This window comes from Fistularia commersonii, chromosome 8 (assembly GCF_037954325.1).
Source record: "Fistularia commersonii isolate RoL2024-O1a breed Wild chromosome 8, RoL_Fcom_v1.0, whole genome shotgun sequence".
NCBI lineage: Eukaryota > Metazoa > Chordata > Actinopteri > Syngnathiformes > Fistulariidae > Fistularia > Fistularia commersonii.
Genome location: NC_141291.1, coordinates 5,323,144 through 5,350,000, shown reverse-complemented (window position 1 = coordinate 5,350,000; position 26,857 = coordinate 5,323,144). Strand labels below are relative to the sequence as shown.

At 45.6% G+C, this 26,857-nt stretch overlaps 2 protein-coding genes and 1 non-coding gene across 5 annotated transcripts in view; all 3 read left to right on the top strand.

Annotated features, from left to right (window-relative positions):
• LOC147231689 (melanoma receptor tyrosine-protein kinase-like) overlaps positions 1 to 23,026 on the top strand; it is a 41,069-nt gene extending 18,043 nt beyond the window's left edge. For 2 of the 3 annotated variants that reach the window (XM_086150665.1, XM_086150663.1), the window contains exons 4-27: positions 704 to 838; positions 914 to 982; positions 1,063 to 1,181; positions 2,979 to 3,120; positions 3,240 to 3,353; positions 4,544 to 4,658; positions 5,056 to 5,129; positions 5,289 to 5,379; positions 5,517 to 5,716; positions 6,606 to 6,738; positions 6,829 to 6,919; positions 7,006 to 7,163; positions 7,541 to 7,573; positions 11,207 to 11,351; positions 11,661 to 11,783; positions 12,023 to 12,121; positions 12,667 to 12,852; positions 14,430 to 14,585; positions 14,680 to 14,755; positions 16,491 to 16,637; positions 16,719 to 16,816; positions 18,047 to 18,190; positions 19,290 to 19,383; positions 20,593 to 23,026. In XM_086150665.1, coding sequence (XP_086006791.1) covers positions 704 to 838; positions 914 to 982; positions 1,063 to 1,181; positions 2,979 to 3,120; positions 3,240 to 3,353; positions 4,544 to 4,658; positions 5,056 to 5,129; positions 5,289 to 5,379; positions 5,517 to 5,716; positions 6,606 to 6,738; positions 6,829 to 6,919; positions 7,006 to 7,163; positions 7,541 to 7,573; positions 11,207 to 11,351; positions 11,661 to 11,783; positions 12,023 to 12,121; positions 12,667 to 12,852; positions 14,430 to 14,585; positions 14,680 to 14,755; positions 16,491 to 16,637; positions 16,719 to 16,816; positions 18,047 to 18,190; positions 19,290 to 19,383; positions 20,593 to 20,939 — 3,089 coding nt within the window. In that variant the 3' untranslated portion in view covers positions 20,940 to 23,026. Of the gene's footprint in view, positions 1 to 703; positions 983 to 1,062; positions 1,182 to 2,978; positions 3,121 to 3,239; positions 3,354 to 4,543; positions 4,659 to 5,055; positions 5,130 to 5,288; positions 5,380 to 5,516; positions 5,717 to 6,605; positions 6,739 to 6,828; positions 6,920 to 7,005; positions 7,164 to 7,540; positions 7,574 to 11,206; positions 11,352 to 11,660; positions 11,784 to 12,022; positions 12,122 to 12,666; positions 12,853 to 14,429; positions 14,586 to 14,679; positions 14,756 to 16,490; positions 16,638 to 16,718; positions 16,817 to 18,046; positions 18,191 to 19,289; positions 19,384 to 20,592 lie in introns of all 3 variants that reach the window. The other variant, XM_086150662.1, reaches the window with a different exon arrangement.
• trnae-uuc (transfer RNA glutamic acid (anticodon UUC)) lies at positions 17,099 to 17,170 on the top strand. Its single transcript has one exon. It is a non-coding gene; the product is annotated as a tRNA-Glu (tRNA).
• A 1,642-nt stretch (positions 23,027 to 24,668) lies between the features above and the next one.
• The window catches only part of sugct (succinyl-CoA:glutarate-CoA transferase), a 55,545-nt gene continuing 53,356 nt past the window's right edge, over positions 24,669 to 26,857 (top strand). Inside the window, exons 1-6 of the mRNA XM_086150661.1 lie at positions 24,669 to 24,836; positions 25,573 to 25,621; positions 25,734 to 25,807; positions 25,921 to 26,006; positions 26,129 to 26,179; positions 26,482 to 26,602. Of these exons, the coding sequence (XP_086006787.1) occupies positions 24,704 to 24,836; positions 25,573 to 25,621; positions 25,734 to 25,807; positions 25,921 to 26,006; positions 26,129 to 26,179; positions 26,482 to 26,602 (514 nt within the window). The 5' untranslated portion in view covers positions 24,669 to 24,703. The remainder of the gene's footprint in view (positions 24,837 to 25,572; positions 25,622 to 25,733; positions 25,808 to 25,920; positions 26,007 to 26,128; positions 26,180 to 26,481; positions 26,603 to 26,857) is intronic.

Sequence of the window (26,857 nt, the reverse complement as noted above, 5' to 3'; positions counted from 1 at the left end):
ACACACCCTGATTGAAACCAGTGGTCTGAACAGACGTAGCTCGGCAATGTGATGGGTGAACAGCAAACAACTGACACACAACCGACATGCCGACACACAGAAATCGTCACACAACTGACACACACCAACACAAAAAACGAAATACAACTGGAAAACAACTGACACACACACACACACGCAGCCTCATCAAAACCAGTGGTCTGAACTGACGCGTCTCGGCAACATGATGGGGGAACGGACGCACAACTGACACACAAATGGAACACACCATGACACACACACCAAGACAAATCTGCTGCACAACACGACACAGAGCTGACACACGCTGGAACACAACTCACACACACACACACACACACTGACCTAAGTCAGCCAGCTCAGCAGCCTGGGTGACTGGACACACACCAAGACACAACTGACACACAACCGACAGACACACACAGACACAGACACACACACCGACCTAAACCAGGTGCAGCTCAGCAACCTGGCGAATGAACAGACGCACAAACGACACAACAAACACACAATTAACCCACACGCCCTCACCTTCATATCAATCATGGTTATCACAACATTAGAACCAAATCTCACATATACAAGTTCTTTTTCTCGGAAAGTGAAACGTCTAAGTTTAGAATTTAAAAAAAAAAAAAGAGAAAGAAAGGCGGATCTCCTCACCTCTGCCGTCCGGTCGCCGCAGAGATTTTAAAAGGGGGCGTGAAGATGACGCACAACCCTTTGCTGTGCAACGTGGAGACGGTCCAGTGGTGGGACATCGTGGACAAGTCCAGCAACCCCAGGATGCTCTTCATCAAGGACAACTACACCCGCAGCTGTACGTGGACGAGCGCCGTTCGACTTATTTCCTCTCGTGCGAGCGTCGTGATTGTGATTGTGAACGTGCCCGCAGGCGACAGATGCGACCCCGGGTGCGTCAACGGATCCTGCTGGGCGGCCGGACCGGATCACTGCCAGAAATGTGAGTGTTTCCCCGCGCAAACGAGGATGTGATTTCTTTCAGATCTTCCTTTTCAGATATTTGTTGTTTTTATAACCCAGTCACCAAGCTGCAGTGTGCCGAGCAGTGCAGCAGGAGGTGCCGCGGCCCAAAGCCCAGCGACTGCTGCAACGAGCAGTGTGCTGCCGGCTGCACCGGACCCAAGGCCACCGACTGCCTGGTGAGGTCCGCCGACGTCTGTTGAAATTAGCGCCTGAGTCCATCTCACAGGGTGAAGATCTCTTGTCTTGAACATCTGGCTCCTTCCAAAAGTGCCAGATGTCGAGCCTGTTCTTGGTTATAAAAATTGGCCCTTTGAGATCTTCTACTTGGGTTCTGGGGTCCTCAGGAACGTGTTCCTTGAGGGGTCTCAGCCCTTGTGAACGTGTCCGCCATCGTTCTCGGTCCTCAGGATTGGATTTCTCCAGTTCCTGGTCCTCTTGAGCTTCTCCCTCCTGGTTGTTGGTCTTCGGGTCTGTGCGCCTTGGGTTCTGGGCCATCATAAACCCGTCCCTTGTGGTTCCCAGGCCTTGTTCAACATCGGATTGATATATTCTTTAAGAATCTGCGAGCTAAAGATCTCTGTTGTCCTGGTGTTGATGACACCGGGAGAAAATCGGTCTCAACATTCCCCAGGAACATGGTCCTCGTGGTTCTTAGCCTTCACGAACTTAGCCTGATATTTTTTTGGGCCTCAGGAACGTGTCCCTTGTGGTTCTTGCAGCTCAGGAACGTGTCCCTCATGGCGTTTAGTCTTCATGAACATGTCCCTTTCGGAGTCTAGACCTCATGGACGTGGCCTTCTCCTATCTCAGTCCTCAGGTTTGTGTACCTTGAGTGCTGGGCCCTCAGGAACGTAACTCTTCTGGTTCTCGGCCCTCGGGAATGTGTGCCTTGTGATTCTCAGCCCTCAGGAACTTGTCCCACTTGGTTCTCTGTCCCCGGGTGCTTGCACCCCAGGTTCTGGGCCTTCAGGAACATGTCCGTGTGCTTCTCAGTCCTCATGAAGGGATCTTTCATAGGTCCTGGTCCTCATGACAGTGTCCCTTGTGGTTCTTGGCCGATTTAAACATGTCCCATGTGGCTCCCAGTCCTTGTGCGACATTGGATTGATGTTGTTTATCAGAATATACTTGCTAAAGGTCTCTGTTGTCATGGCGTTGATGTCACTTGGAGAAAATCATTCACGGAACCTGGTGGAGACAGAACATCTGATTCCGGTGTTCCTTCCAAACTGTGGGAGAAGCCAGACTTTAAGCCTATTTTGGTTACAAGAACGTCCCCAACTGCTTTTCAGCCCTGTGGGTCCCTTGGGTTGTGTCCCTTTAGGGGTCTCAGTCCTCCTGAACACCCCCCTCATTGCCCCTCATTGCTCTTTGCCCTCAGGAACATGTCCTCATAGTTTTTGGTCTTCATGGACGTGTTCCTCATACTTTCTGGTCCCCGGGAACATGTGTCCCATAGTTTTTGCTCGTCACAAACATGTCACTTCTGTTTCTTGCTGCTTGGGAACGTGTCCCTTGTGGTTCTTAGTCTTCATGAACATGTCCTTTTAGTAGTCTCAGTCCTCATGAACTTGTCTCTCTTGTTTCTCGGTCCTCTGGCACGTGTCCATTGGCTTCCAGGCCATCAGGAACGTGTCCTTTCTGGATCTGAGCCCTCAGAAATGTGTTCCTTGTGATTCTCACCCATAGGGAATTTGTGCCTCTTGGTTCTCGGTCTTGTACCTCGGGTTCTGGGCCCTCAGGAACATGTCCCTTGTGCTTCTCTGTCCTCATGAAACGACTCCTTCATCGGTCTCGGCCCTCATGACAGTGTCCCTTGTGGTTCTCGGTCCTTGTAAACATGTCCCTCGCGGTTCCCAGTCCTTGTGTGACATTGCGCTGCTGTTGTTTGTAAGAATCTTCCCATTGTGTTTGTCCCCCTCATTTATTAAGCTTAATTTCTCATTGTGTCATTTTGAACATCTTTTTCCCAGGCCTGTATTTCCTTCAACGACAACGGCACTTGTAAGAACGCCTGCCCACCCGTCTTCATCTACGACTCCAAGACGCACCAGGTGGTGCGCAACCCCAACGCCAGGTTCACCTACGGGGCTTCCTGCGTCAAGGCCTGTCCACGTACGCCCCCTACTGGCCACCACGCTCATTACAACTCCAGAGTCAATGATTAGTAGTATTTACCTTTACGGTATATTGACATTTTCTAATATCACAGTACTTTTCTGTTTCGCTAACAGATAACTACGTGGTTACCAGCGGCTCCTGTGTCCGCACCTGCAGCGCCGGGACGTACGAGGTGGAGGAAAATGGCGTGCAGCGCTGCAAGGCGTGCGAGGGGGCCTGCCCAAAAGGTAGCTTTTTTTAAATGTAAATTGTATATTAAATTTGAAAAATGAATATATTTCATCTGAATTTAAACTAATACTCCCCCTCTCTCGCTTCACGCATCTCGAACCCCCTCCCGCTTGAAAATGACAGAAATTTTGTAATCCTGGATCATCCGGATTTACAAAACGGAACAGTCGTAACTATTTTTTAGAATTGATGCGTCGCATTTTATTTTGATCGATGTCAGATCTGAAAGCAAAAAACAGGAAGTGGAGAGGAAGTGGACATGATGCTGACAGGAAGTAGCGGCGGATTGGCACATCGCACGTTTCATTTTGGCGTCTGAGGAACATCGGGGTTCGGGATTTAATGGGCATTTTACACACTTTTCTTATTTATTTTTTATTGAGCACATATAGAATAAACAGACAATACATATGTACAAACAAACATAGCTGAAGAGAATGTCAATGATACATAAGGACATTCATTTTGTATGCAATCAATTTACTGTAAGAATAAACAGGATTAATGGCCTGTGAGAAATGTTTAATTAAAAAAAAAAAAAGAAAATAAAAGATAAAAATGAAAATAAATCAATGGCAAGGGGAATACAATATGTATTTAACTCTGTGGTTCTGAAGGAATATCAGTCATAAAACTGTATATTTTTTTTTTATTTTTTTTTTTATATAATTCAAAATTGTTTATAAAGAATGTAAAATTGGGGGAACATTCTTGCATTTTGTTTTTGTGTATGAAGAACTTGGCCAGAGTTCATCTCTATTTTTGCTTAAAAGTAAACCAAATGTTATATCATCTCTTGAGAAAGAAATTGATGACGATGGATATTTGTCTTTAATCCATTTTTGAGTTTTAGCCCAAAAGCGTTGTACTTTTTCGCACAAGAAAAATATATGGTCTGTGGTTTCAATGTTGTCTTCACAAAATGTACAAATATTATCTCCAATATTAAAGCGTAACCTCAATAATTCTTCATGGGGGGTTTGGCTAGAGACCTGCGCCCTTCAGCTCTCAGTAATACTTCCTGGTTCGGGTCCATCTTGTTCCCCGAATACTTCTCAGGGTCTGTTGTGGAACATCTGAGGTTCTGTGGAAATGGATGTCTAGTTTTAAGGAGATCATCCGTCTGCGTTTGGAGAAATTAGATTATTAACAGAAATGAAGCAGGTTGTGTGTGTTTGTCTTGCAGCATGTAACGGACTCCAGGTCGGTACCATCGCCGTCAACTCTTCCAACATCGAGTCCTTCAGGAACTGCACCAAGATCAACGGGAACGTCGCCATCATTCAGACATCCTTCATCGGGTAAGAAAAGAAAAGAAAAGAAAACTTCTGTTCAGGTCAAATATTTCGGATATACTTGGAATTAATATCTCATTTGTGAACTGCCGGAGGAGGAAGGTCGATGAAGAGAAATAAAACATACCGAGGTAGAGCAGCTGTAAACCACGTGTTCGCATCTTTACGGCTCCATGTTGTTCTATATAAACACACACACACACACACACACACACACACACACTGACACACACACATATCATTCAGCTACACACACCCTGGGCGCGGACTAACTTTCAGAGTGAGGGAGAAGAGGGCAATATAAGCAAGAAGGATCACAGAAGTTTGTCCCATTAAATATGGGTGTGTGCATGTTTGTGTGTGTGTGTGTGTGTGTGTGTGTGTGTGTGTGTGATGATTCCAGGGACCCCCACTTCAACATCCCGCCCATGGACCCGGCCAAGCTGGAGTACTTCAGGACGGTTAAGGAGATCACCGGTTGGTGGGAGGATATACATTTAAAAATACCCCTTAAATTCCTTCCCCAGAAATAAATCTGGATATCCTTGAAATGATGACCGGTTTGGAAGCGACGGACGCGTTTACGTAGAGCGCCGCCTCGTGGTGAAAGGATCACATTGTTCTGTCGCCCTCCAGGTTACCTGCTCATCCAGTGGTGGCCCAACAACATGACCTCGCTCTCCGTCTTCGAGAATCTGGAGATCATCCGGGGGAGGATCACGCACATGTGAGTGCCTACCTGAGATGATCCATAATCAATAATGATCAGTGGATTGTCCTCGACTCAAAATCTTGGATCTGGATCTTCTATCTTTGTTAAACGAACCGATTTGCTTAACGTCGACACCGGCGCCGCTCCTCCAGACAGTTCAGCCTGGCGGTGCTGAACGCCAAAACGCTGCGCTGGCTGGGCCTCCGCTCGCTGAAGGAGGTCAGCGATGGACTGGTGGTGCTGAGGAACAACCCCCAGCTGTGCTACACCCAGGCCGAGCACTGGAGCCGGCTCTTCAGGTCCAACCATCAGCACGTCAAAATGGACGGCAACTGCCCGCCTGCCGATTGCAGTGAGTATAGATATGTGTGTGTGTGTGTGTGTGTGTGTGTGTGCGTGTGTGCAGTGATGACGGCGAGGCACTGATCATGAGGACACATGAATTTTTTGTTTTTTTGTTTGTCTTTGTTGACAGTCAGTAAGAACCCGTTAGCACATTTGCAGCATGCTAAAATTAGCATGCCCGCTCCAGTGATATCAGCAGTGTAGGCGTAGCTAAAAAACGTCCAAGCGCCAAAAATTAGAAAAAAAAATTGTGATTACAAATAAGCTGCATAATAAATACCTGTATATATGTGTGCATATATTTTTGTGTGTGTGTATGTATGGATACGCACACATGCATCTTTTGTAATGTGTTTTTATGCATAAATGAATTTCTTATATTGCTGTCCACACTGAAGCCAGATAGATAGCAACTAAAAACAACAAAACAATGAATAGTAAGCACATTATTGCAACAGTGCAGAGAAATCAACAGGATGTGCAAGTTGAAAGAAAGAGGGCAAAATAGAAATTGAAATGATATATACATATATATATATATAGCAATGTTAATGTTATTTTGTATTTATGCATTATTTTGAGTTTAGAATAAGAATCAGAAAACTTTTATTGGCGGCATTAAAATTGTGAATGATGCATCTAAACATTCAACAATCAGTAATACCGGGAAAAAGTAAAGAAAGGTAAAAAGTAAAGTTAAAAAAAAATGGAAATAATCTTGTTTTTTTATTACATTTTATAAGTTTTATAGTTTCAAAATTAAAAGAACCAGAACTCCTGTCTTCCGCCTTCTGCTGCACTGCAGTGCTCAAATTCCGCTGATGTTGTGCTCTATGTATAATATAATACGTATAATAAAAGCATTTCTTCTTTCTTCTTTCTCTGTGTCCAACCAGAGGAGCAGAACCGGACCTGTGACCCCGAGTGTTCGGGCAGCGGGTGCTGGGGCCCCGGGCCCTCCATGTGCATGTCCTGCAGGCACTTCAAGCGCGGGGGGCGCTGCGTAGAGTCCTGCAACCTGCTGCGGGGGTGAGACGGACTCAGCCTGTCAATCGAGCGCGTTTTGTTCAATCGTCCCGCATCGTCCGTCAATCAAACTCCTCTCCCGTGACACTGCAGCGAGCCCAGGGAGGTGGAGGTGGAGGGCGCCTGCGTCAGCTGTCACTCCGAGTGTCTGCAAAAGGACGGGCAACGAACCTGCAGCGGGCCGGTGAGCCTCTATAACTTCCGCTTTCATTTCCCGAATTGTCGGTGAAGCCGAAAAAGTATTTTTGACTTGTTTTTCCCCTCCCGCAGGGCTCGGACCAGTGTTCCCAGTGCGCCCACTTCAAAGATGGCCCCCACTGCGTGCAGCGCTGCCCCAGCGGCATGCAGGGCGACGCCGACACCGTCATATGGAAATTCCCAGACGGGAACCGCCTCTGCCAGCCGTGCCATCCAAAATGCATCCTCGGGTGATTATGTCAATATTCATACATACACACACAGACACATATATATATATATATACATGTATTTATTATGCAGCTTATTTGTTATCAAAATTTTATTTTCTAATTTTTGCCACTTGGGTGTTTTTTAGCTATGCCTACACTGCTGGTTTCATTGGAGCGGGCATGCTAATTTTAGCATGGTGCTATTGTGGTAGCAGGTTCTTACCGACTGTCAACAAAGACAAACAATAAACAAAAACCAAAAATGTATGTTTCCTGATGATCAGTGCCTCGCCGTCATCACTGCACACACACACACACACACACACACACACACACACACACACACACACACACTTTATCACCCTGGTGACTCTACTTCCTGTTCCTGTCTGCAGCTGCTGGGGTGCCGGACAGTACAGATGCACCGGGTAAGCACATATTTTGTTTTTCTCTCTCAGAAGAAATATAATGATCGAAAAATATATGATATGTAAAGCTGACCAGGAGTTTTTTTTAATTTAAATTAAAAAAAAAAAGATGAGCAATTACCAAAATTTTTGTAAATAAAGAATAAATATATTAGATTTTTTTGATTTTATTTCTTTTATTGTATTATTTACTGAAAATAAATCAGATCCCCTTTGTGGAGGCTGATACTCATAATCGGTTGTACGGATGACAATTTTTCTGCCACCGATCTCAGATTTAAGGTGGTATTTTTAGTTGCTTGTCTGGCTATATGTTTTTTTTTCCTAAATGGAGGCGGGAGAGGAACTTGCTCTTCACGGCAAGAAGGCTCCCCTTCTGCTTTCTTTCTCTGTGGGTTCCCCATGTTCTCCTGCCTGGCATCTACATGTTCTCCATCTTCCTCTCATGGTCCAAAATCGGACCATGAGTCCAAGACTCAGGATTGTATGTTGGTGTGAATGAGAGGGTGAATGGTCGGACGTGTGTGTGTGTGTGTGCGCGTGCGTGTGTGTGTGTGTGTGTGTGTGTGGGGGGGGGTCCTTTGATTGACAGCTGACCCATCCGGGTTAAACCCCGCCTCTCAACCCCCGACATCAGCTTGGATTGGCTAAAGCCCCTTCCCTTTTTAAGCCTTACAGCAGAACAATGAATGAATGAATGGATGAATGAAACAAAGAGTAAGACGTGCTATTAGCTAAAAAATGTTTTACTTTGGAAGAGTGAATGATGAATGTTACCAAGAGCAAGAAGTGCTATTAGCTCAAACGTTTTATGAAATGATGGAAGAGTGAATGAATGAATGAATGAATGAATCAATGCGCAAGAAGTGCTATTAGCAATTTTTTTTTACTTGGAAGATTGAATGAATGAATGAATGAATGAATGAATGAATGAATGAATAAAAGTTACAAACAGCAAGAAGTACCATTAGCTTTAACATTTTTTGAAATGATGAAAGAGTGAATGAATGAAACAACAAGCAAGAAGTACGATTTTCTCTGTTTTTGTCAGGATCTCCTCTCGGCTGCCGAGAGGAGACACGGCTGGGATTAATTCGTAATCGGCGCCAGCTGCAGCAGCTGCCGCTAATCAAGAGCCCTATAAAGGGCAGCGGCACGCTCTGCCTGGTGCCGGGGGATTGTCCTAGACCACTGCGGAGCCCTGTCACAACCGGACCCCTACCCTGCCATGACCGGACCCCTACCCTGCCTTGACCCTGCCCGAGACCCAGCCTCGACCCTGTCCGAGACTCTGCCTTGACCCCGTCCGAGACCCTGCCCGAGACCCTGCCTTGACCCCGTCCGAGACCCTGCCCGAGACCCAGCCTCGACCCTGTCCGAGACCCTGCCTTGACCCCGTCCGAGACCCTGCCCGAGACCCAGCCTCGACCCCGTCCGAGACCCTGCCTTGACCCCGTCCGAGACCCTGCCTGAGACCCTGCCTTGACCCCGTCCGAGACCCCGTCCGAGACCCCGTCCGGACCCTGCCTTGACCCTGTCCGAGACCCAGCCTCGACCCTGTCCGAGATCCAGCCCTGCCTTGACCCTTCACTCTGCCCGGGGGCCCATCCTGCCTTCACCCTGCCTGGGGCCCGTCCTGGTGAGACCCAGCCTTGTGCGACTCTGTCTCAGGGCCAGGGACTTACCAGCGACACCCTACCTGCCGTTCTACCCAAATAAAGCGCTTCAACCCAGATTCCTGCTCCTGGGTGTGGTTCCCTGCCCGAGTCCGCCCCTGCGTCCCGTGACAGTTTTTTCTTTACTTTGGAAGACTGAATTAATGAATGAACATTACCAAGAGCATTCTTTTAATTTTTTAAAATCATGACTGAATGAATGGTGTATGTCTTTCCCTATCCTTTTGACGTGAAGTCAACATTGTAGGAACCCTGTGGTACGGTTTAGAGGAACGATCGGAGCGTTGTAATTTTCCTACTGGCTGTGAATGTGTTTTGGAAAGAGAGAGAGACCGAAAGGCACGGAAGGTTAAGTTGCATAAGTGTGGCATAATTGTTCATGATTGTTCTAATAGAAATAAGTTTTGCTAACCAGAAACTCGTCATCGTTGGGCACGTCCACTCGGAAATTACTATATAAAGTCTCTGTTATTGGTATTTTTAGATGTAAAAAGAAAATGGCATTCATATGTTCATATCATCATTCTGGCTAAAAGATCAAATGCTGGTTGAAAAACAAACTTTGGCAAAAGGCAGAAAAGCGGAAATCAGAATTAGCCGCCATGTTAGCTGCTACGTTAAATGCAGCCTCAGGGCGGCACTGGCCCGTGTCTCTCCAAGCCTGCCTTGGGGGGCACGGAGCAGTGCCCTGTGCCGGTCTCAAGCCCGGATAAATGCAGAGGGTTGCGTCAAGAAGGGCATCTGGCGTAAAACTTTTGCCAAAACCAAACATGCGAGTCAACCAAAACTATACCATACCGGATCGGTCGCGGATCGGGTTAACAACGACCGCCATTGGTACTGATGACCTACAGGGTACTAATGGAAATTGGGCTACTGTCAAAGAACAAGAACAAGAAGAAGAGGAGGAGTGTGTGTTCGGAAGCAGAGAGAGAGGAGGAAAGGAAAGAGTCTGGGACTGAGAGTAGGGACTTTGAATATTGGGACTATGACAGTAAAAGGTAGAGAGTTGGTGGACATGATGCAGAGAAGGAAGGTGGATATACTGTGTGTCCAGGAGACCAAGTGGAAAGGTAGTAAGGCTAGAAGCTTAGGAGCAGGCTTTAAGTTGTACTATTATGGTACTGACAAGAAGAGAAATGGAGTAGGAGTTATCTTGAAGGAGGAGTTAGTAAGGAACGTCCTAGAGGTGAAAAGAATGTCAGACTTATGAGTCTGAAATTGGAAATTGAAGGTATGATGCTCAATGTTGTTAGTGGCTATGCCCCGCAGGTGGGATAGGGTCAACAGTCCAGAGCAACGGAGAGTTTGGAAAAGAGGTGAAGAGACGGGTCCAAGCAGGTTGAAATGGGTGGAGAAAAGTGTCAGGGGTACGAAGGGATAGAAGACTTTCAGCCAGAATAAAAGGAAAGGCGTACAAGACAGTGGTGAGACCAGAGATGATGTTTGGACTAGAAACTGTTACAATGACCAAAAGACAGCAGGCAGAACTAGAGGTTGCAGAGATGAAGATGTTGAGGTTCTCTTTGGGAGTGACCAGGATGGATAGGATCAGGAATGAGTCTATCAGAGGAACAGCACATGTTAGATGTTTTGGAGAGAAGGTCGGAGAAGCCAGACTGAGATGGTTGGGTCATGTACAGAGGAGGGATAGAGAATATATTGGTAGACGGATGCTGGAATTGGAGCTGCCAGGCAAGAGGTCTCGAGGAAGACCAAAGAGAAGATTTATGGACGTAGTGAGAGAGGATATGAAGGTAGTTGGTGTGAGAGAGGAAGATACAGAGAATAGGGTTAGATGGAGAAAGTTGACTCGCTGTGGCGACCCCTGACGGGAAAAGCCGAAAGAAGAAGAAGAAGTTAGCTGCTAGGTTAGCATGTGCAGCATTGGCTAACTTTAGAGGCATCTTCCATGCTAACGGTTCCTCTGGCCGCACCGCGTTTCCTGTGCCTCCAGGAGCTCCACCCACTCCACGATGGCGGTGGCTGTGGTCGGCGGGCTGCTGGTGGTTGTGGTCATATCCCTGATCATCTTTGTGTTGCTACGGCGACGGCGGATCAGAAGGAAGAGGACGCTACGCCGCCTCCTGCAGGAGAGAGAGGTGGGATGGAAATCATCTCCGCAGATAGATATACTCTAATTTATGGTACTAAGAATTTTAATCGATCGATTGATTATTTATTGCTTTTATTCCTGGAATTTTTTTTGTTGCAATTTTTGTTTTTATTTCTTATTCCCAAATTTCAAGAAATGTCTCTGCTCAGTCTAGTATATTAGAGTGTATTAAAGTATACTAAATTATATCATATGTATATTTTGATATTTTAGTGGCTAAAATAAACTATATTAATTGTTGCCTAACTTTATTAATCATGATATAATATCAGCAGTGTGTGTGTGTGTTTTGCAGCTGGTGGAGCCGCTGACTCCGAGCGGACAAGCTCCGAACCAGGCGCTACTGAGGATCCTGAAGGAGACCGAATTCAGGAAGATCCGGGTTCTCGGTTCGGGGGCCTTCGGGACTGTTTTTAAGGTACCGACGCCGAAAGTTAAAAAGTCGGAGCTGCGCTTGAACACAACATGAAATAGAGGCTTAAAGACATAAAGTACTTGAATATGTAGTTACGGCAGCAGTTACCTGTGTTTACGTTCCTCCTTGCCTTGAAGGCATCACCCAATAAGTTGAACCACGAAAGAGGAAGGCACCTGAACGCATCCCTGATCGGTGATGTAGCTGTGTTTGTGTGTGTGTGTGTGTGTGTGTGTGTTCAGGGTCTGTGGATCCCCGACGGCGAGAACGTGAAGATCCCCGTCGCCATCAAAGTCCTGCGGGAAGCCATGTCTCCCAAAGCCAACAAAGAGATCCTGGACGTAAGAGCCGGCCTCATGTAAAAGCAGCCAAACACCACCGAAGCATAGATATACTCTGCACTTCCAGTGTGTGAGCCCAGTTTTTTTTCCAAAAAGTGTGTTTTTGTAATTCCTTAAACTTCAGTATTGTTTCGATACGAGTGCAGTAAAGCTGCTTTTTTCATTCATGACCTTTGACCTACTTCCGCTTCAGGACGTCTTATAGTGATCTATGTTTTCCGAACGACACGCGTGTGTGCATGTGTGTGTGAGGTGAGTTTGTCTTCATGTCAGTGTGTGTTTGTCTTCATGTGCATTCTATACATACATTTTGATGTGGTTATTTTTATGTTTCATGCCTATATATCTGCGTGCGTTTTAGCATGTATGTTTTGGTGTGTGTGTGTTTGTGTATCCAAGCTTGACTGTCTGTGTGTAATTTGTGTGTGTGTGCATGTGTGTTTATTTTCATGCCTCTAAAAGCGTGTGTGTGTGTGTGTGTGCATGCGTATGTGTGTTTGTATATTTGCATGCATGTGTGCGTGTGTGTGTGTGTGTGTGTGTAGGAGGCGTACGTGATGGCGAGCGTGGACCACCCGCACGTGTGCCGCCTGCTGGGAATCTGCCTGACGTCGTCGGTGCAGCTGGTCACCCAGCTGATGCCGTACGGCTGCCTGCTGGACTACGTGCGGCACCACAGCGAGCGGGTCGGCGCCCAGTGGCTCCTCAACTGGTGCGTCCAGATCGCTAAGGTGAGCCGCCATTTGTGCATCTGGATATGTGTGTGTATGTGTTTTTATGTACTAATCCAATATATGTGTATATTTGCATGCTTTGTGTGTGTGTGTGTGTTTGTGTGTGTGTGTGTATCTGTGCTTGTCTGGATTTTCAACTATTTTGTGTTTTCATGAATATGCATGTGTGTATATTTGTATGTGTGTGTGTTTATGTTTGAGAGTGTATTTGCGCATGTCTGTTTGTGTAAACCGTCATGTTTCTGTGTGTATGTGTGTCATATGTGTGTGTGGGTGTGTGTTTATGCTTCAGAGTGTATTTGCGCATGTCTATTTGCATAAACCTTAATGTTTCTGTGTGTATTCATATGTCTGTGTGTGTGTCTTTATGTACACTTATCCACTTACTGCATGTGTGTATGTTCGTGTGTCTAAGCTCTTATGCCTTTTTCAGTGTGTCTTTTTCTGTGTGCGTGCACGTGTGTATATTTGGTTGCCGTGTGTGTGTGTGTGTGTGTGTGTGTGTGTGTGTATGTGTGTGTGTGTCTGGATTTCAATTGTTTGTATTTCCATGAGCATACATATGTGTATGTTTGCATGTCTTTGTGTTAGTGTGTGTGTGTGTTTATGCTTGAGAGTGTATTTGCGCATGTCTGTTTGTGTAAACCTTCATGTTTCTGTGTGTATTCACATGTCTCTGTGTGTGTGTGTGTGTGTGTGTGTGTGTGTGTGTGTGTGTGTATGTATCTGTGCATGTCTGGATTCTCAATTTTTTGTGTTTCCATGAGCATGCATGTGTGTATATTTGTATTTCTCTGTGTACGTGTGTGTGTGTGTGTGTGTGTGTGTGTGTGTGTGTGTGTGTGTGTGTGTGTGTGTGTGTGTGCGTTTATGCTTGAGAGTGAATTTGCGCATGTCTTTTTGTACAAACCTTCATGTATCTGTCTGTATTCATGTGTGTATGTGTGTGTGTTTGTGTGTGTGTGTTTGTGTGTGTATGTGTGCACATGTGCATACACACATGTGATAAGACAGTGCAGGAGTGCAAGTTTTAGCCCTATTTTGTTTTGCCCCACCTGAAACATAACGCATGCTGTAAGTAAACTTAGTGTGTGTGTGTGTGAGTGTGAGTGCGCATGTGTGTATTTGGGAGTGGCTGGGTCCGTCTGCAGCTTCCTTAAATCCTGCTGAAGCCTGTGAACCTGAACGCAGCGTGCTAATCCCTTCATCCTGTTTAAACCCAATGCTGGATATTAAAGTGCTGAGAAAACAACAAACAGCAGGTCATTAGCTTAGCACGCTGCTTTTTACTGTATTAAAGGATAACAACAGTGTTGTTTGGATTTTTGGTATTTAATTTCGGCATTTAATTCCCGAGACGTTGGGTCAGACTAATTAATAGGCACAAAAAAAATGAGCAAGAATGTTGTGCCCTGTGTGCGGGTTTATTCTCCAGGTGCTATAAGAATTTTTTCCCTGGTAAAAATAAAGGAACTAGCTTTGTCTGTGAAGCGGAAGATGCAACCATGATTATCCTGGAAAAGCTATGATGCTCCGGTATCGGCATTTTCACACCAGTGACTGTCACCGTCCAGGGGATGAACTACCTGGAGGAGCGGCACCTGGTACACCGGGATCTGGCGGCGAGGAACGTCCTGGTGAAGACGCCCAACCACGTCAAGATCACCGACTTCGGCCTGGCCAAGCTGCTGACGGCCGATGAGAAGGAATACCACGCCGACGGAGGAAAGGTGTGTGTGAAATCAGGAGATATCTCACAAAATAAAGGTTTTCGTTCTTTCAGCCGCTCGATTGGTGAAATCCTCCCGACCTCCGCTTTCCCAGGTTCCTATCAAGTGGATGGCGTTGGAGTCGATCCTCCAGTGGACCTACACGCATCAGAGCGACGTCTGGAGTTACGGTGAGCAAACACTGCAGACCAAACGTTACCCCGTTAAACCCCGCCTCCCCCGATAAACCCCGCCTCCCCCGATAACCTCCCCTCTCGCGATTGGCTACAAACCCCCTTTCTGCTACCATGACCTGGATCGCAAGAGTGGCGACGAACATCATGACTCACTGAATACCCAACAAAACTGAAGCTAAAGCTAAAGTTTTGAAATAGTGGATAAAAACAGAATGATAAAACTTTCAATTTTAAAAATGAACAAACTGAAATAGAATACATTTAAATAAAATACTCATTAATTATTTTCAAAAGCGACAGGGAGCTGCTGGTTGACTGAATGAATGAATGAATGACTTAGTCTTGATAGTAAACTCAATTCCTGCACACCTCACTCTTGATATGAAGTTTTTTAACCGCAAAGATTATATTAGCTCTGTGAAGTGACTGGTTTAGATAACGAATGAATGAATGAATGAATGGATGAATGAATGACTGAACGACTCACTTGGTTGTTAACTTACTTCCTGCATAAATTGCACCTGACATGCAGTTGTTTGACAGTGAAGGTGATATTACCACTAGTAATATCATTTTTCAAAAATGTTCTGAAAATAATCTACCTCCAATAAAAATGCTGAATATATATTTATTTATCCATCTACTGATTATACTAATCACAATAACTGTTTGTGGATCTTGCATAACTGCATGAACCCTTATGGCACACTACTACAGAGTACTTTTTTGGTAAATACCTTATTCTGATGACTTGAATGGAGTCAGCAGCATAGTTGAAGTTAGCAGTGAGAAAAATAACCGCTGTCCTGACAGCTGGGATTTTAGTTCCTTCACCTTTCTCCTTCTCGGCTCACGTTTCAGAGGGAAGTCGGCGTCGTAGTGTTTATGAACGGTCTGACAATGCCGCCCCACATTTCCCTTTTTCGGTATAGCAATGGCAGACCGGCCGACGAAACGCACTTTGAAAATGACATAATAAAAGAAATTCCACTTCCTGTTCCGTACGGAAGTGATACGTTTTAGTCTTTTTACTCGGTCCAGCTCCCCCACTCATTTTTATACCCATAAGTTCAGAAGACATAAATTGGAGGCTAACTCGCTAGCTTGCTAGAACGCGCTGTTAGGTGCACACGTGCGGTGACGCCTGTGTCAGAAAAGGTCAGATCAGACAGACTGACTGTCAGTCAAGTGACAAATTTCATAGTGCGGATGACAGGCTGACCTCTACCTTTTAATGCCATGCCATCGACCGGTAAATTGCGATCGATGTATTGGGCACACCTGCACGAGTAGATGCTACATGTGGTGAGGGGGAAACTTGTTCTGCTAATGAATGAATGAATGAATGAGCGAATGAATGACTTACAGCAAACTCTCTTGATATGAAATGAATCAACAGCCAGAGATGATATGATCACTTAGAGATGCGGCATGTGGTGCAGGTTAACTGCTTCAGATGATGAATAAATGAATGACTTACTCTTAGTTAACTTACTTGGTGCCGATGTCACTCCTTATATGACGTTTATTCACATGCAGAGATGATGTAGAATGAATGAATGAATGTACGTTTTTAACAATTAAGAAAAAAAAGATGTGGGACCCAAACACTGGTTTCACTAAGGTATCGACCGGGGGAAAGTTGACTGTTGCCTCACGTTGAGATTAAAAGGTCAGCGGCTGGACTGGTGGCGACCGAAGACTCGGGTGACGGTTTTCGTGTCCGCAGGTGTGACGGTGTGGGAGCTGATGACCTTCGGGTCCAAGCCGTACGACGGCATCCCGGCCAGCGAGATCGCCTCGGTGCTGGAGAGAGGGGATCGGCTACCGCAGCCGCCGATCTGCACCATCGACGTCTACATGATCATGGTCAAGTGTGAGTAAAAGTCGAGGTCGGCGCACGTCTGGAGGAAAGACGGCAGCGGCGTGGAATGAAGATGTAATTCTCCGTCCTCAGGTTGGATGATTGACCCGTCGAGTCGTCCAAAGTTCAGGGAGCTGATTGTGGAGTTCTCAAAAATGGCTCGAGACCCATCGAGATACCTAGTCACGCAGGTACGCTCCATGTCTTATGTTTTATGTAATCTATTTTATTATGGATACAGTATAATATAAGATTATATCTGTTTAATATTTACATCGGTGTCTTCGAGACCTCGTTATCGCAAACAAACATCTCCTCTTGGAAGCTGGCAAACAAATTACAAGAATCCCCTCAAACTTTGAAACTCTGCTCCCAAAAAGCAATGAACTCATTTCAGGAAAGTGGACAAATAATGTGATGCGAAATGTGATGCAGAGATAAGAATTTTGATTTTTGGTATAGAGTCAGAATAGTCCCATATGGTCTAGCGGTTAGGATTCCTGGTTTTCACCCAGGTGGCCCGGGTTCAACTCCCGGTATGGGAACACGGCTTCCGAGGCTGTCTTGGGAACTGAACATTTCTGCTTTAATTCTTGGCTCCTCCTAATGTGCCCAAGTGATGTTTTGCAAGGCACTGATTGCCTAACTCAGGGGTGGGCAACCTTCGGCCCGCCAAAGATCGGTACAGAATTCATACTTGATGTGAATGATTGAATGATTGGATCAATGAATGTTGGGGCTCAAACAGGAAACTGTTTCATTTTGGGAGCCACAATTTTCCTGGCCTGAATGACACACATTGGCTTTGTGAGTTAGCCTTTACTGTGGACAAACTGACATACATGAACGAGCTGGATGTGAAGCTACAAGGGGAAAAACCAGTTTGTCCATGAAATGCAAGCCAACGTCAGAGCCTTCAAAACCAAGCTGGTTTTATTTTCGAAGCAAATGTCAGACGAGTCTGATATGTACTGTTAACAAAAAGTTCACCAAAAAGTTTGCCTACCTCAGGGTACGACGTTCGACCCCTGCGCTAAATGCTCCCCCGGTGTGGCTTGACGGCAGCCACCTGCTCCTGGTTCATCCATGATGGCTTAAATGGAGAAAAGGAATTTCCCGCAAGGGATTAATAAAGTGTACTTAATAAATTCAAAATTTGTGTTCAGATGGAGATGCTAATCTGGATTATCTTTGTTTACTAACATGCTAATGTTAGCATCAGCTCTCTTCAAGCACCCTAGTGGGAACATTTCTTTTTCTTGGATTGACAGTTTGGACACTAGTTGTGTTTAGACTTAAACTGGAAAATTTAGATCCAACTCAATCGGGTTCGGGACACCAAAACTCCCCCGTGTGTGCCAATTTTGCCATTTTCAGAATTCTTAATGGCATAATCTACTGTGATCCCGTCCCCATCCCAGGGCGACCTCCCCAGTCCGTCCGACAGCCGCTTCTACTCACGCCTGTTGAGCTCCGAAGACATGGACGACGTGGTCGACGCCGACGAGTATCTGCTGCCGTTCAAGGGAACGAATAGCCAGGAGAGCCGTTCCTGCGGCGCCTCGGTACGTGCCTACCGATTAATCCTTTCTCCCTCGAAAGTCAGATTGTAACATATTTCTCAGACATTTCTGAGGCAAGTCCAGTCCCCTGTTTTCATTTCATACATTTCTTTGTTTTCATGTTTTTGGACATATCCAGCCCTTTGTTGTGTTTAGTCTCATCTCAAGTCCTTTCAGTCTGGTATTTTTATCCCAAAGAAATCATTATTTGGGATGAAAGAGAGTCAAAATTCTTCCTGAGAATTTTTTTTTTTTTGCCATGACACCAAGATCTGTTTTCCGAAGATTTTGTGTCCTAAGTCGACACGAGATCTAATTCTTTTAGAGAGAGAAGCAAAGAACACACTCACACAGAGGTGGATGGCTACATGTCGGAGTAGCTTTGGTTAGCATGGACCGTGGCTAACAGCAATGTTCCCTCTAAGCTGCGCACTGCTCGCACACTCTCAGCGCACAAGAAAACCCATCCAGCGCAGTGAGCGCACTGCAAATGAATTAGATATGTTACATTTTTTTCTGTATCATTTTGCTGTGTAACTCTGTGAGTGCCAGGTGTCCGGCCATTTATACGATAAGATGCAATTGGGCTATGCAGCCAATCACGGCATTGACAGTACTTGTGCACATGCTCTGCCTGTACACGCTATATAACAATAATAACAGTGTGGCGGAGTTAAGTGACGCTAATGCTAACATGCTAACCCCTTATCATTGTGAAACGAGCGGGCGGCGAATGTGATACGTCCACTCATCAAACTAAAGTAAAAAAGAAATGCGGTTCTTTTAAGTCGGAATGGCTGTCGGAGTTTGTGCAAATAAGCGGTGAAACTGGGTGAGAATTTTTCTTTTTCGAGTGAGAAAAGTCTGCTCTGCAAAACATGCAGCGAAGCTAAAGTAGTAAGGGAGTTTTCTGATGGAAAAACATGGACTAAATGGAAGCTGTGATCCCAGGTGTGATACTGATGTGTGGCCACAACGTGCACATCTAATGTTGCTCACAGTGGTCCTCAGAATGCCCAGGCATATGAACAAGTAGAGGGAACATTGGCTACCAGCGTTAGCAAACGCTAGCTGTCATCATCGGTGTGTCTTCCTCCCCCAGGGGGCTCATCCAGCCCGAGAGAACAGCATCATCCTGCGCTACATCGCAGATCCAACGCAGAGCGCGCTGGACAAAGAGACCTGCAGCAGCCACGGTACAGGAACACACACACACACACACACACACACACACACACACACACGTGTGTACTATATATGCATCATTGATGAATATCAAATATTGTATTATTTGAATTGAATTGAAACTCCGTGTTCCCCCGCCTGGGTTCCTCGGTCCTGTGATTGACAGCTGACCGATTCAGGTTAAGCCCCGCCCCTCACCTGGTTGGGATAGGCTCCGCCCCCTTATTTTTATCCTTTTTTTGTATTTGCGCAGTTGTAAAAAAATGAAAAAAAAATATTTGCTTAATGCAGGTTAACTGCTTTTTTAGTTTAATTTTCATGGTTTCATGGTTATATTGGAGGCTTAAGTGTTTTTCCCTGTTATTCATGCAGTCAAACCGTTTTCGAAAATTATTATTTGAATTTGAAAATGATAGAATAAGACGGTAATTTATACCCTGGAGCAGTGTTTCCCAACCTTTTTTGAGTCACGGCACATATTTTACATTAGAAAAATGACACGGCACACCACCAAATAAATGTGTCAAAAACATTTTTTAACGAATTAGGATGAAACCGTAGTCTCAATTTACTTTGTGTGAAATCTAATATATCTAATATCTGTAGATTCGTCAAGTTTCAATGCAAATTTCCCACTGATGTGCAACTTTTCCAGAACACTTTTTTCAATATCTGAAGACATGTCATCTATATGTCCGAAAATGGTATTATTTGAGAGAACTCGGGCTATTTCTTTATCAACGCCAGAGCCCAGCATTTCTTCTACAATGATTTTGCCGGCAGGTAGTATTAATGTTTTGCTACGATGTGTGGCTATTTGGATTTAGAGATGAGTTCAGCAACTTTATAGCAGCTTTCACTCCTTTCTCACTCGTCTTGGTAGTTTTCAACAATGCTGCCTGTTTGTTTACGCAGATACAAGTACTTTTTATTTTAAAAATGTATCACTCAAAGCGTCACTGATCACTCTGATACACAGATGCACAGGTTAATTCACTATCCGTTGACATGGAATGGAAACGCTGCCCACATAGACATAGGAAGACACATTATTTGAGTTGGATAAATAATTTTCGGACCAATCAGGTGAAAGTGGGCATTTTTCCACGGCACACCTGATGATCTCTCATGGCACACTAATGTGCTGCGGCACAGTGGTTGGGAAACACTGCGTTAGATGTCGTGCAAAGTGCCCAATGGACCTGTTCCTTGTCCTGCAGAATACATGAACCAGAGCGACACCAGTCCGAGCAGCAGGCTGTCAGATGTTCTGAACCCCAACTACGAGGACCTGAGCCAGGGCTGGGGGGCGGCCGTGCTCCCCTCGCTACCGGAGGACCAGAAATCCCAAGCTCTGGAGGGCCCGGAGTACCTCAACACCGCCCAGAACTCGCTCCCCACGGCCGCAAGCCTCGACAACCCGGACTATCAGATGGACTTCCTGCCTCGGGAAGCGGGCGCCACCAGCACCGCCGTTCCTTTCAATGGGAAGGCGCTTTTTCTCCCAGCGGCAGAGAACCACGAGTACCTGGGGCTCGGCACCACAGTGCAAACCCCGGTCTGCTAGGACCCTCCAGACCAGGTGCGGCTTGTGTTTATCCAGGCCGTGGACGGATTTATAATTTAAGTTTTTTCTTCTCCGGACGCCAGGGCGAGGAACGGCCGCCGAAGAGGCGGCTTCAGACCGGCAGCCCTCCGGGTTTTCCCACTGGGCGACCCCTGCATGAGCCGCCTCTGAGAAGCATGAAAGCTATTCAGAGGCGGGTGAAAATGCAAGATATCCCATTTTCAGGCCGTCCAAGCTGACAGGAAGATCTAAAAGATTTGGCCGATCGTGCACGGTTTTCAGTTTCCGCTGAATTTTAGTCAAAATGGCGTCACATGTTCACCAAGGGTCACCGTTAACTCATTGTTTTCAGACAAATTCTCTCACATTTTGAACATTATGAATGGCGCGGGGGGATCAGATTGTAGGAATTTGTTCAAAAAGTTTCACCTCCTTACTTCGGATTTGAGTGTAAGATTGGGGAAATTTAAAATTTTGAATTTTCATTTATTTAGAAATGAAGGCAGGCTTTTAAGGTGGGCATGAAAATGACAGAGAGGCTGCACGTCATCTTAGTCACAAATATTTTCGAAAATTGGTGGATTTTACGCGTTGTGTTCTCAAAGCTGCATCTGTTTACCCGGGACTTTAAACCTTCAAGTGAGCAGTGGGGACACTTTTAGGGGAGTATCTTTGTACGTAGGGAATAAACTGAACTGAATTCATTTTGTGACCAAAGTCACGTCGATATAAATGAATTTTATAGGTTCATAGAAAACAAACAAACAGAACTGACTGGAAATATATCCACCGGGATGGAGAGAGAAGGTCGTTGCACGATTCACTTCATTCAGAAAAAGTGGGTTTCTGAAATATTAGTAATGATGTCACTGCTTGCCTTCGTCCCTGAGGCAAGCTTTTATTTCATTTTATGTGATTTTGATGAATTTCATTCTGTCACTTGATAATGAGCCAAACCCCCACGGATGCACATCGACTCCTCACTGTCACCGCTTGCATCTGTTTGTTACTGCTGTTTTTGTGAAAATGCACAGAAGCTAAGTGTGGGGAAAAAAAAAAGCCAAGGTTTATTTTTAGACTCTCGACATCAGGACTTCATCAAATAATCATACGGTGAAAACCTTCGGGTCGACTTTTTTCCAGGACCAGTTAATGTGAACGTGTCTGTGTGGATGAGAGTGTGATTTATGTTACAATGTTAGGCGTCACGCTTCTTTTCCTATTTAATATCCCTATTTTGCAGGATCTCAAATGTGGCACAAAACATGCTTCAATTTCCACAAATATTTACGTGTTTATTCGAACCACGAACCTGTTTTTTTCAGTTGCGGAAAAGAATATCACAACTTTGGTCACCTTTCGCCATAGCAACCACACGACCATGAATGTGGGTCGCAATTGACATGCCCAGCGGGTAAAATCAGTTGGGTAAGCAATAGTTCCTAAATAATTCCCGCAAATTTGAGGTATCATAAGAAATGTATGTATTTTTGACAACTCATTTAACTCATCAGTCACCACCTGCCACTTGTCAGTCAAATTTCTGTAGTCCTGGATCCATGCAGTGGTTTTATTTTATAGAATATTTCAATACATCCATCTGATCGATACATCATTTTTTTGTATCATCTTCCATGGAGAGATCTGAGAGTTTGTTCGCACAAATCATAGTGGCGCAGAAACTTGAAGGCACCGCTTGACAAAAAAATAAAGATTAATCGCGACACAAAAAAGTACTTAGGTTAGTGTACGCCGTTATTGTGAGGTAGCACGTCTTGGCCGGTCTTAAAAACGCCGGAATGCCACGGAAATAGTTCGTCTCTTGAGAGAATTGGTGAAGTCCTGCTGCTGAGAGAAGGATTTGGAACGTCGACCTCAGACGCACTGATCGACCAACGGAAATAACACTGAGGAATGTGCTTTAATTTTGTAGTATTTTAGATTTAATTGTGGTTTAAATGTGAAATACTGTGTGGAGCCACGGTTTTTAGTGACGCATGTTATCTGCGGGGTAACACCAGCCAGCTAATATTGTTAATGTATTTTCTTTATTTTGGAAATAAAACATTAAAGTTCTTGTTTCCCTCCGTGAGTTCATTTGATGCTAATCTCTCTCCCTTGGCACAAATGTTAAACCCGGAGCTCAGGTTCAAAAGTTTTCAAACATTGCGAAAGACAAACATGGAAATCCATCAGGTATCGAGTTGATTTCAAACATTTGAATAAATGAATTAGACGACGTTCCTGACTCGCAGACATGCAAACTCAGGATTTTCAAAGTTCAGGCTGGGATTTCCAAAATAAAAGTGCCACGCCAATCAAAATTTGAATCCACGTTTATTTATCTTGAGTATTTTAAGTTTCTGCTTACAAGATTACAGGTGATCTCTTTGAGGGTTTCAGTTGATGATGATTAATTTCATGCTCAATGCAGATTCCTTAGATTCTGTCTTGCTGCGACTAACTTTCATTCTTCTCCTTTCCAGAGCATACCTCCACCTCTCTAGATTTTCCTCCACCTGTTCTCTGCTCTCACTACAGATCACAATGCCATCTGCAAACATCATGGTCCATGGGGATTCCTGTCTAACCTCATCTGTCAGCCTGTCCATCACCATTGCGAACAAGAAGGGGCTCAGAGCTGATCCCTGATGGAGTCTCACCTCCACCTAGAACTTCTCTGTTACCCCTACAACACACCGTACCAGTGTCTCACAGCTAGCATACATGTCCTGCACCAGTTTAACATAATTCTCTGCCACTCCAAACTTCCTCATACAATACCAGAGCTCCTCTCTTGGCACTCTGTCATATGCTTTTTCTAGGTCTACAGCAACACAATGCATCTCCCTCTGGCCTTCTCTGTACTTTTCTATTAGCATTCTCAATGCAAATACTGCTTCTGTAGTACTCTCTCTAGGTATGAAGCCATACTGCTGTTCACAAATACTGACTTCTGCTCTCAGTCTAGTTTCCACTACTCTTTCCCATAACTTCATTGTATGGCTCATCAACTTTATCCCTCTATAGTTGCCGCAATTCTGCACATCCCCTTTACTCTTAAAAATAGGCACCATCACACTTTGTCTCCATTCTTCAGGCATCTTCTCACTCTCTAAGATCCTGTTGAATAATCTAGTCAGAAAATCTACTGCTGCCTCTCCAAGACACTTCCACACCTCCACGGGTATATCATCAGGACCAACTGCTTTTCCACTCTTCATTCTCTTAAATGCCTTCCTCACTTCCCTTTGACTAATTTGTGCTACTTCGTGGTCTACAATAGTCACCTTTTCTACCCTTGCCTCTCTTTCATTTTCCACATTCTTCAGGTCTTCAATATACTCTTTCCATCTTCCCATCACTCTTCCAGCATCTGTCAATACATTTCCCCGAAGAAGTAAATTATATACCATATAAGTATATCATAAATATAAAATAATACATAAAACGTATATCGTTATTGCTAAGTGTCATAATTTATACTATATGGTATAATAATAATGTTGATGATGTAGTTATGTAAATAATATTAATTACTATCAATATTATTATCATTATGAATATTATCATTATCAGGGCTACTGTAGTTACTAGTGATAGAACTAGTCGTGTATTTCTCCCCCATGCTGCTGTTTCCGCACCCGAGCCTTTAAAAGTCTCCCGTGTCCGTCATCTTCGACGGGAGGCTTTTATTTTGAAAGTCTCCTCCCGGAAGTGTTTGTCTGCCCGCGTCTTGGTTCGCAGCGAACAGGTGGGGGAAGATGTCGCTCCCCGTAGCGGCGCTGAGAGGAGGCTTGCCGGGGTTCCGGCCGCTCGGTCCGGCCCCCCTGTGGCGGAGGAATCTACCGGCTAACCGCCCCGCCGGAAGCCGCCCTCGGTCGGACGCTACCGCAGGTAACCGGACGGTTGCCGGGGGTCGGATAACCGGGCGGACGCGATTCCAGCCAAGTTTATCGATTACCGGAACAAAGTAAACACAACCGGGAACTGAAAAAAAGTCCGCCTCGTTTCTCCCGGTAACCCACCGTGAAAGCTGCTCACCTCGCCTAGCTTACGTTGTTCTCACTGACATATAGACCCGCGTCGAATTCCGCTCCAGAATCGATAATCAATTGATAATCCCTATCAGCCACGCATCACTTCCCGGACGATGACTTTAAAACCCCGAGCTTCCCGCTTATAACGCACTTTTTTAACCGAGCCGGATAACCACCGTCCGCTTCCGCCCGCGGTTAATCATCCCACTCGCCGGCTATTGATTTAGCGGATCGTTATAAAGTTTACCGGCAAGACTGTCGATGCACGGCCGGCAGGGCGGCGCTCTACCTCCGGGCCCGCCGAGCCGCACGCCGGGCTCCACGCCGGGCTCCACACCGGGCTCCACACCCGGTGGACCTGGGGAGGGCGACCGGGAGAGGGCGCGCTGCTCCCGGGTAAACTGCCGATCCGAGGCCCATCCTCCAGCCTAGTCTAGTCCCCTATTTGGTATCAATAAGGTAAAAAAAATAGGATAAATAAGAAAATAATAAAAATTTTATACTCTAGATTCTGCCTGTTGAAGCCCTTTGTGCAACATAAACGGACCATGATTTATTATTATTATTGTTTGATATTCAAACTTTTTCAACAGCTGACAATGTTAAACCGCTAGAGGGCGTCAGAGTGCTGGATCTGACAAGGTGAGGCTGCCACTTTCACTTTCAGGATGATTCAATCTTATTCATTTTTTACCATTTTTATTACTTTTGGGCCCTCTGCCGTTATATAATCTGACTGCCTCCCTCCCGCCAGAGTGCTGGCGGGTCCTTTCGCCACCATGATCCTCGGAGACCTGGGGGCCGAGGTGATCAAGGTGGAGAGGCCGGGTGAGTTGAGTTTCATGAACCCATAAAGTCCGACATCAATGTTCATTCATTTCAACATGCAATCGTCTGCGTGAGGAAACTGATCGGGTGCGAATGTGTGTGCTGTCGGTCAGGCGCCGGCGATGACACCAGAGCCTGGGGTCCCCCCTTTATGGGCGCTGAGAGCGTCTATTTTCTAAGCGTCAACCGTAACAAGAAGGTACGCTTCATTTTTAGCTTTTAAGATTATTTTGTTTGCATAAATTATTTTCCATATTCCGGGTCTCCTTGCTCCGCCGTGGACCAGCGGTTCTGACGCCGTGCTGTCGGGTCTGTTCGCAGAGCATCGCCGTTGACCTGAAGCACCCTGGCGGGGTCGCAGTCGTCCAGGAGGTACAACCAACTCGCATTTCTTCACATGATAGACAAATAAAAATAACTCTTTATATTCAGACAGAAAAGGACAAGGCTCAAGGGAGCCTCTAATTTTGGTCTGCATGGTTCCTAAATTGGTACTTGAAGGTCACTGAAAAGGCCGAAGCTGTTTCCACTCATCACATTTCGCAATCATTTCCCTGGGATCAGTTCAAAGTTTGTTTTGAAATGCCTTGAATTTTTGTGTCCGCTCATCTTGTCGCACATGAGGGGTGCTGATTTGAATCTGAGATTTCACTGATTGCTCTCATGCTCCTCAGCTGGCCAGAGCGTGTGACGTGCTGATGCAGAACTACCTGCCGGGGAAGCTCGGTCAGATGGGCTTAGGTTACGAGCAGCTGAGCCGCCTCCACCCCGGGCTGATCTACTGCTCCATATCAGGTGAGTGCTGCCCCGGGAGACCCCGCAACCCCGTGCCTGACTCACCCAGTGCGGCATCAGGCGTTCCGACGGCCGCTCCTTTGGCCGACGACACTTTGGTGGATCAATATTTGCCCGGCGCTCTTGTTTCATCCTGGTTTTTGGAACGAGATGAACAGGAAGTGGCCCCGGAATTGACCCGCTGCTTCTGTTCGCCGTGAGTGACTCAAATACAGCGGGAGTTACGTCACGGGACCTCTTTCTCACAGCCCGGCC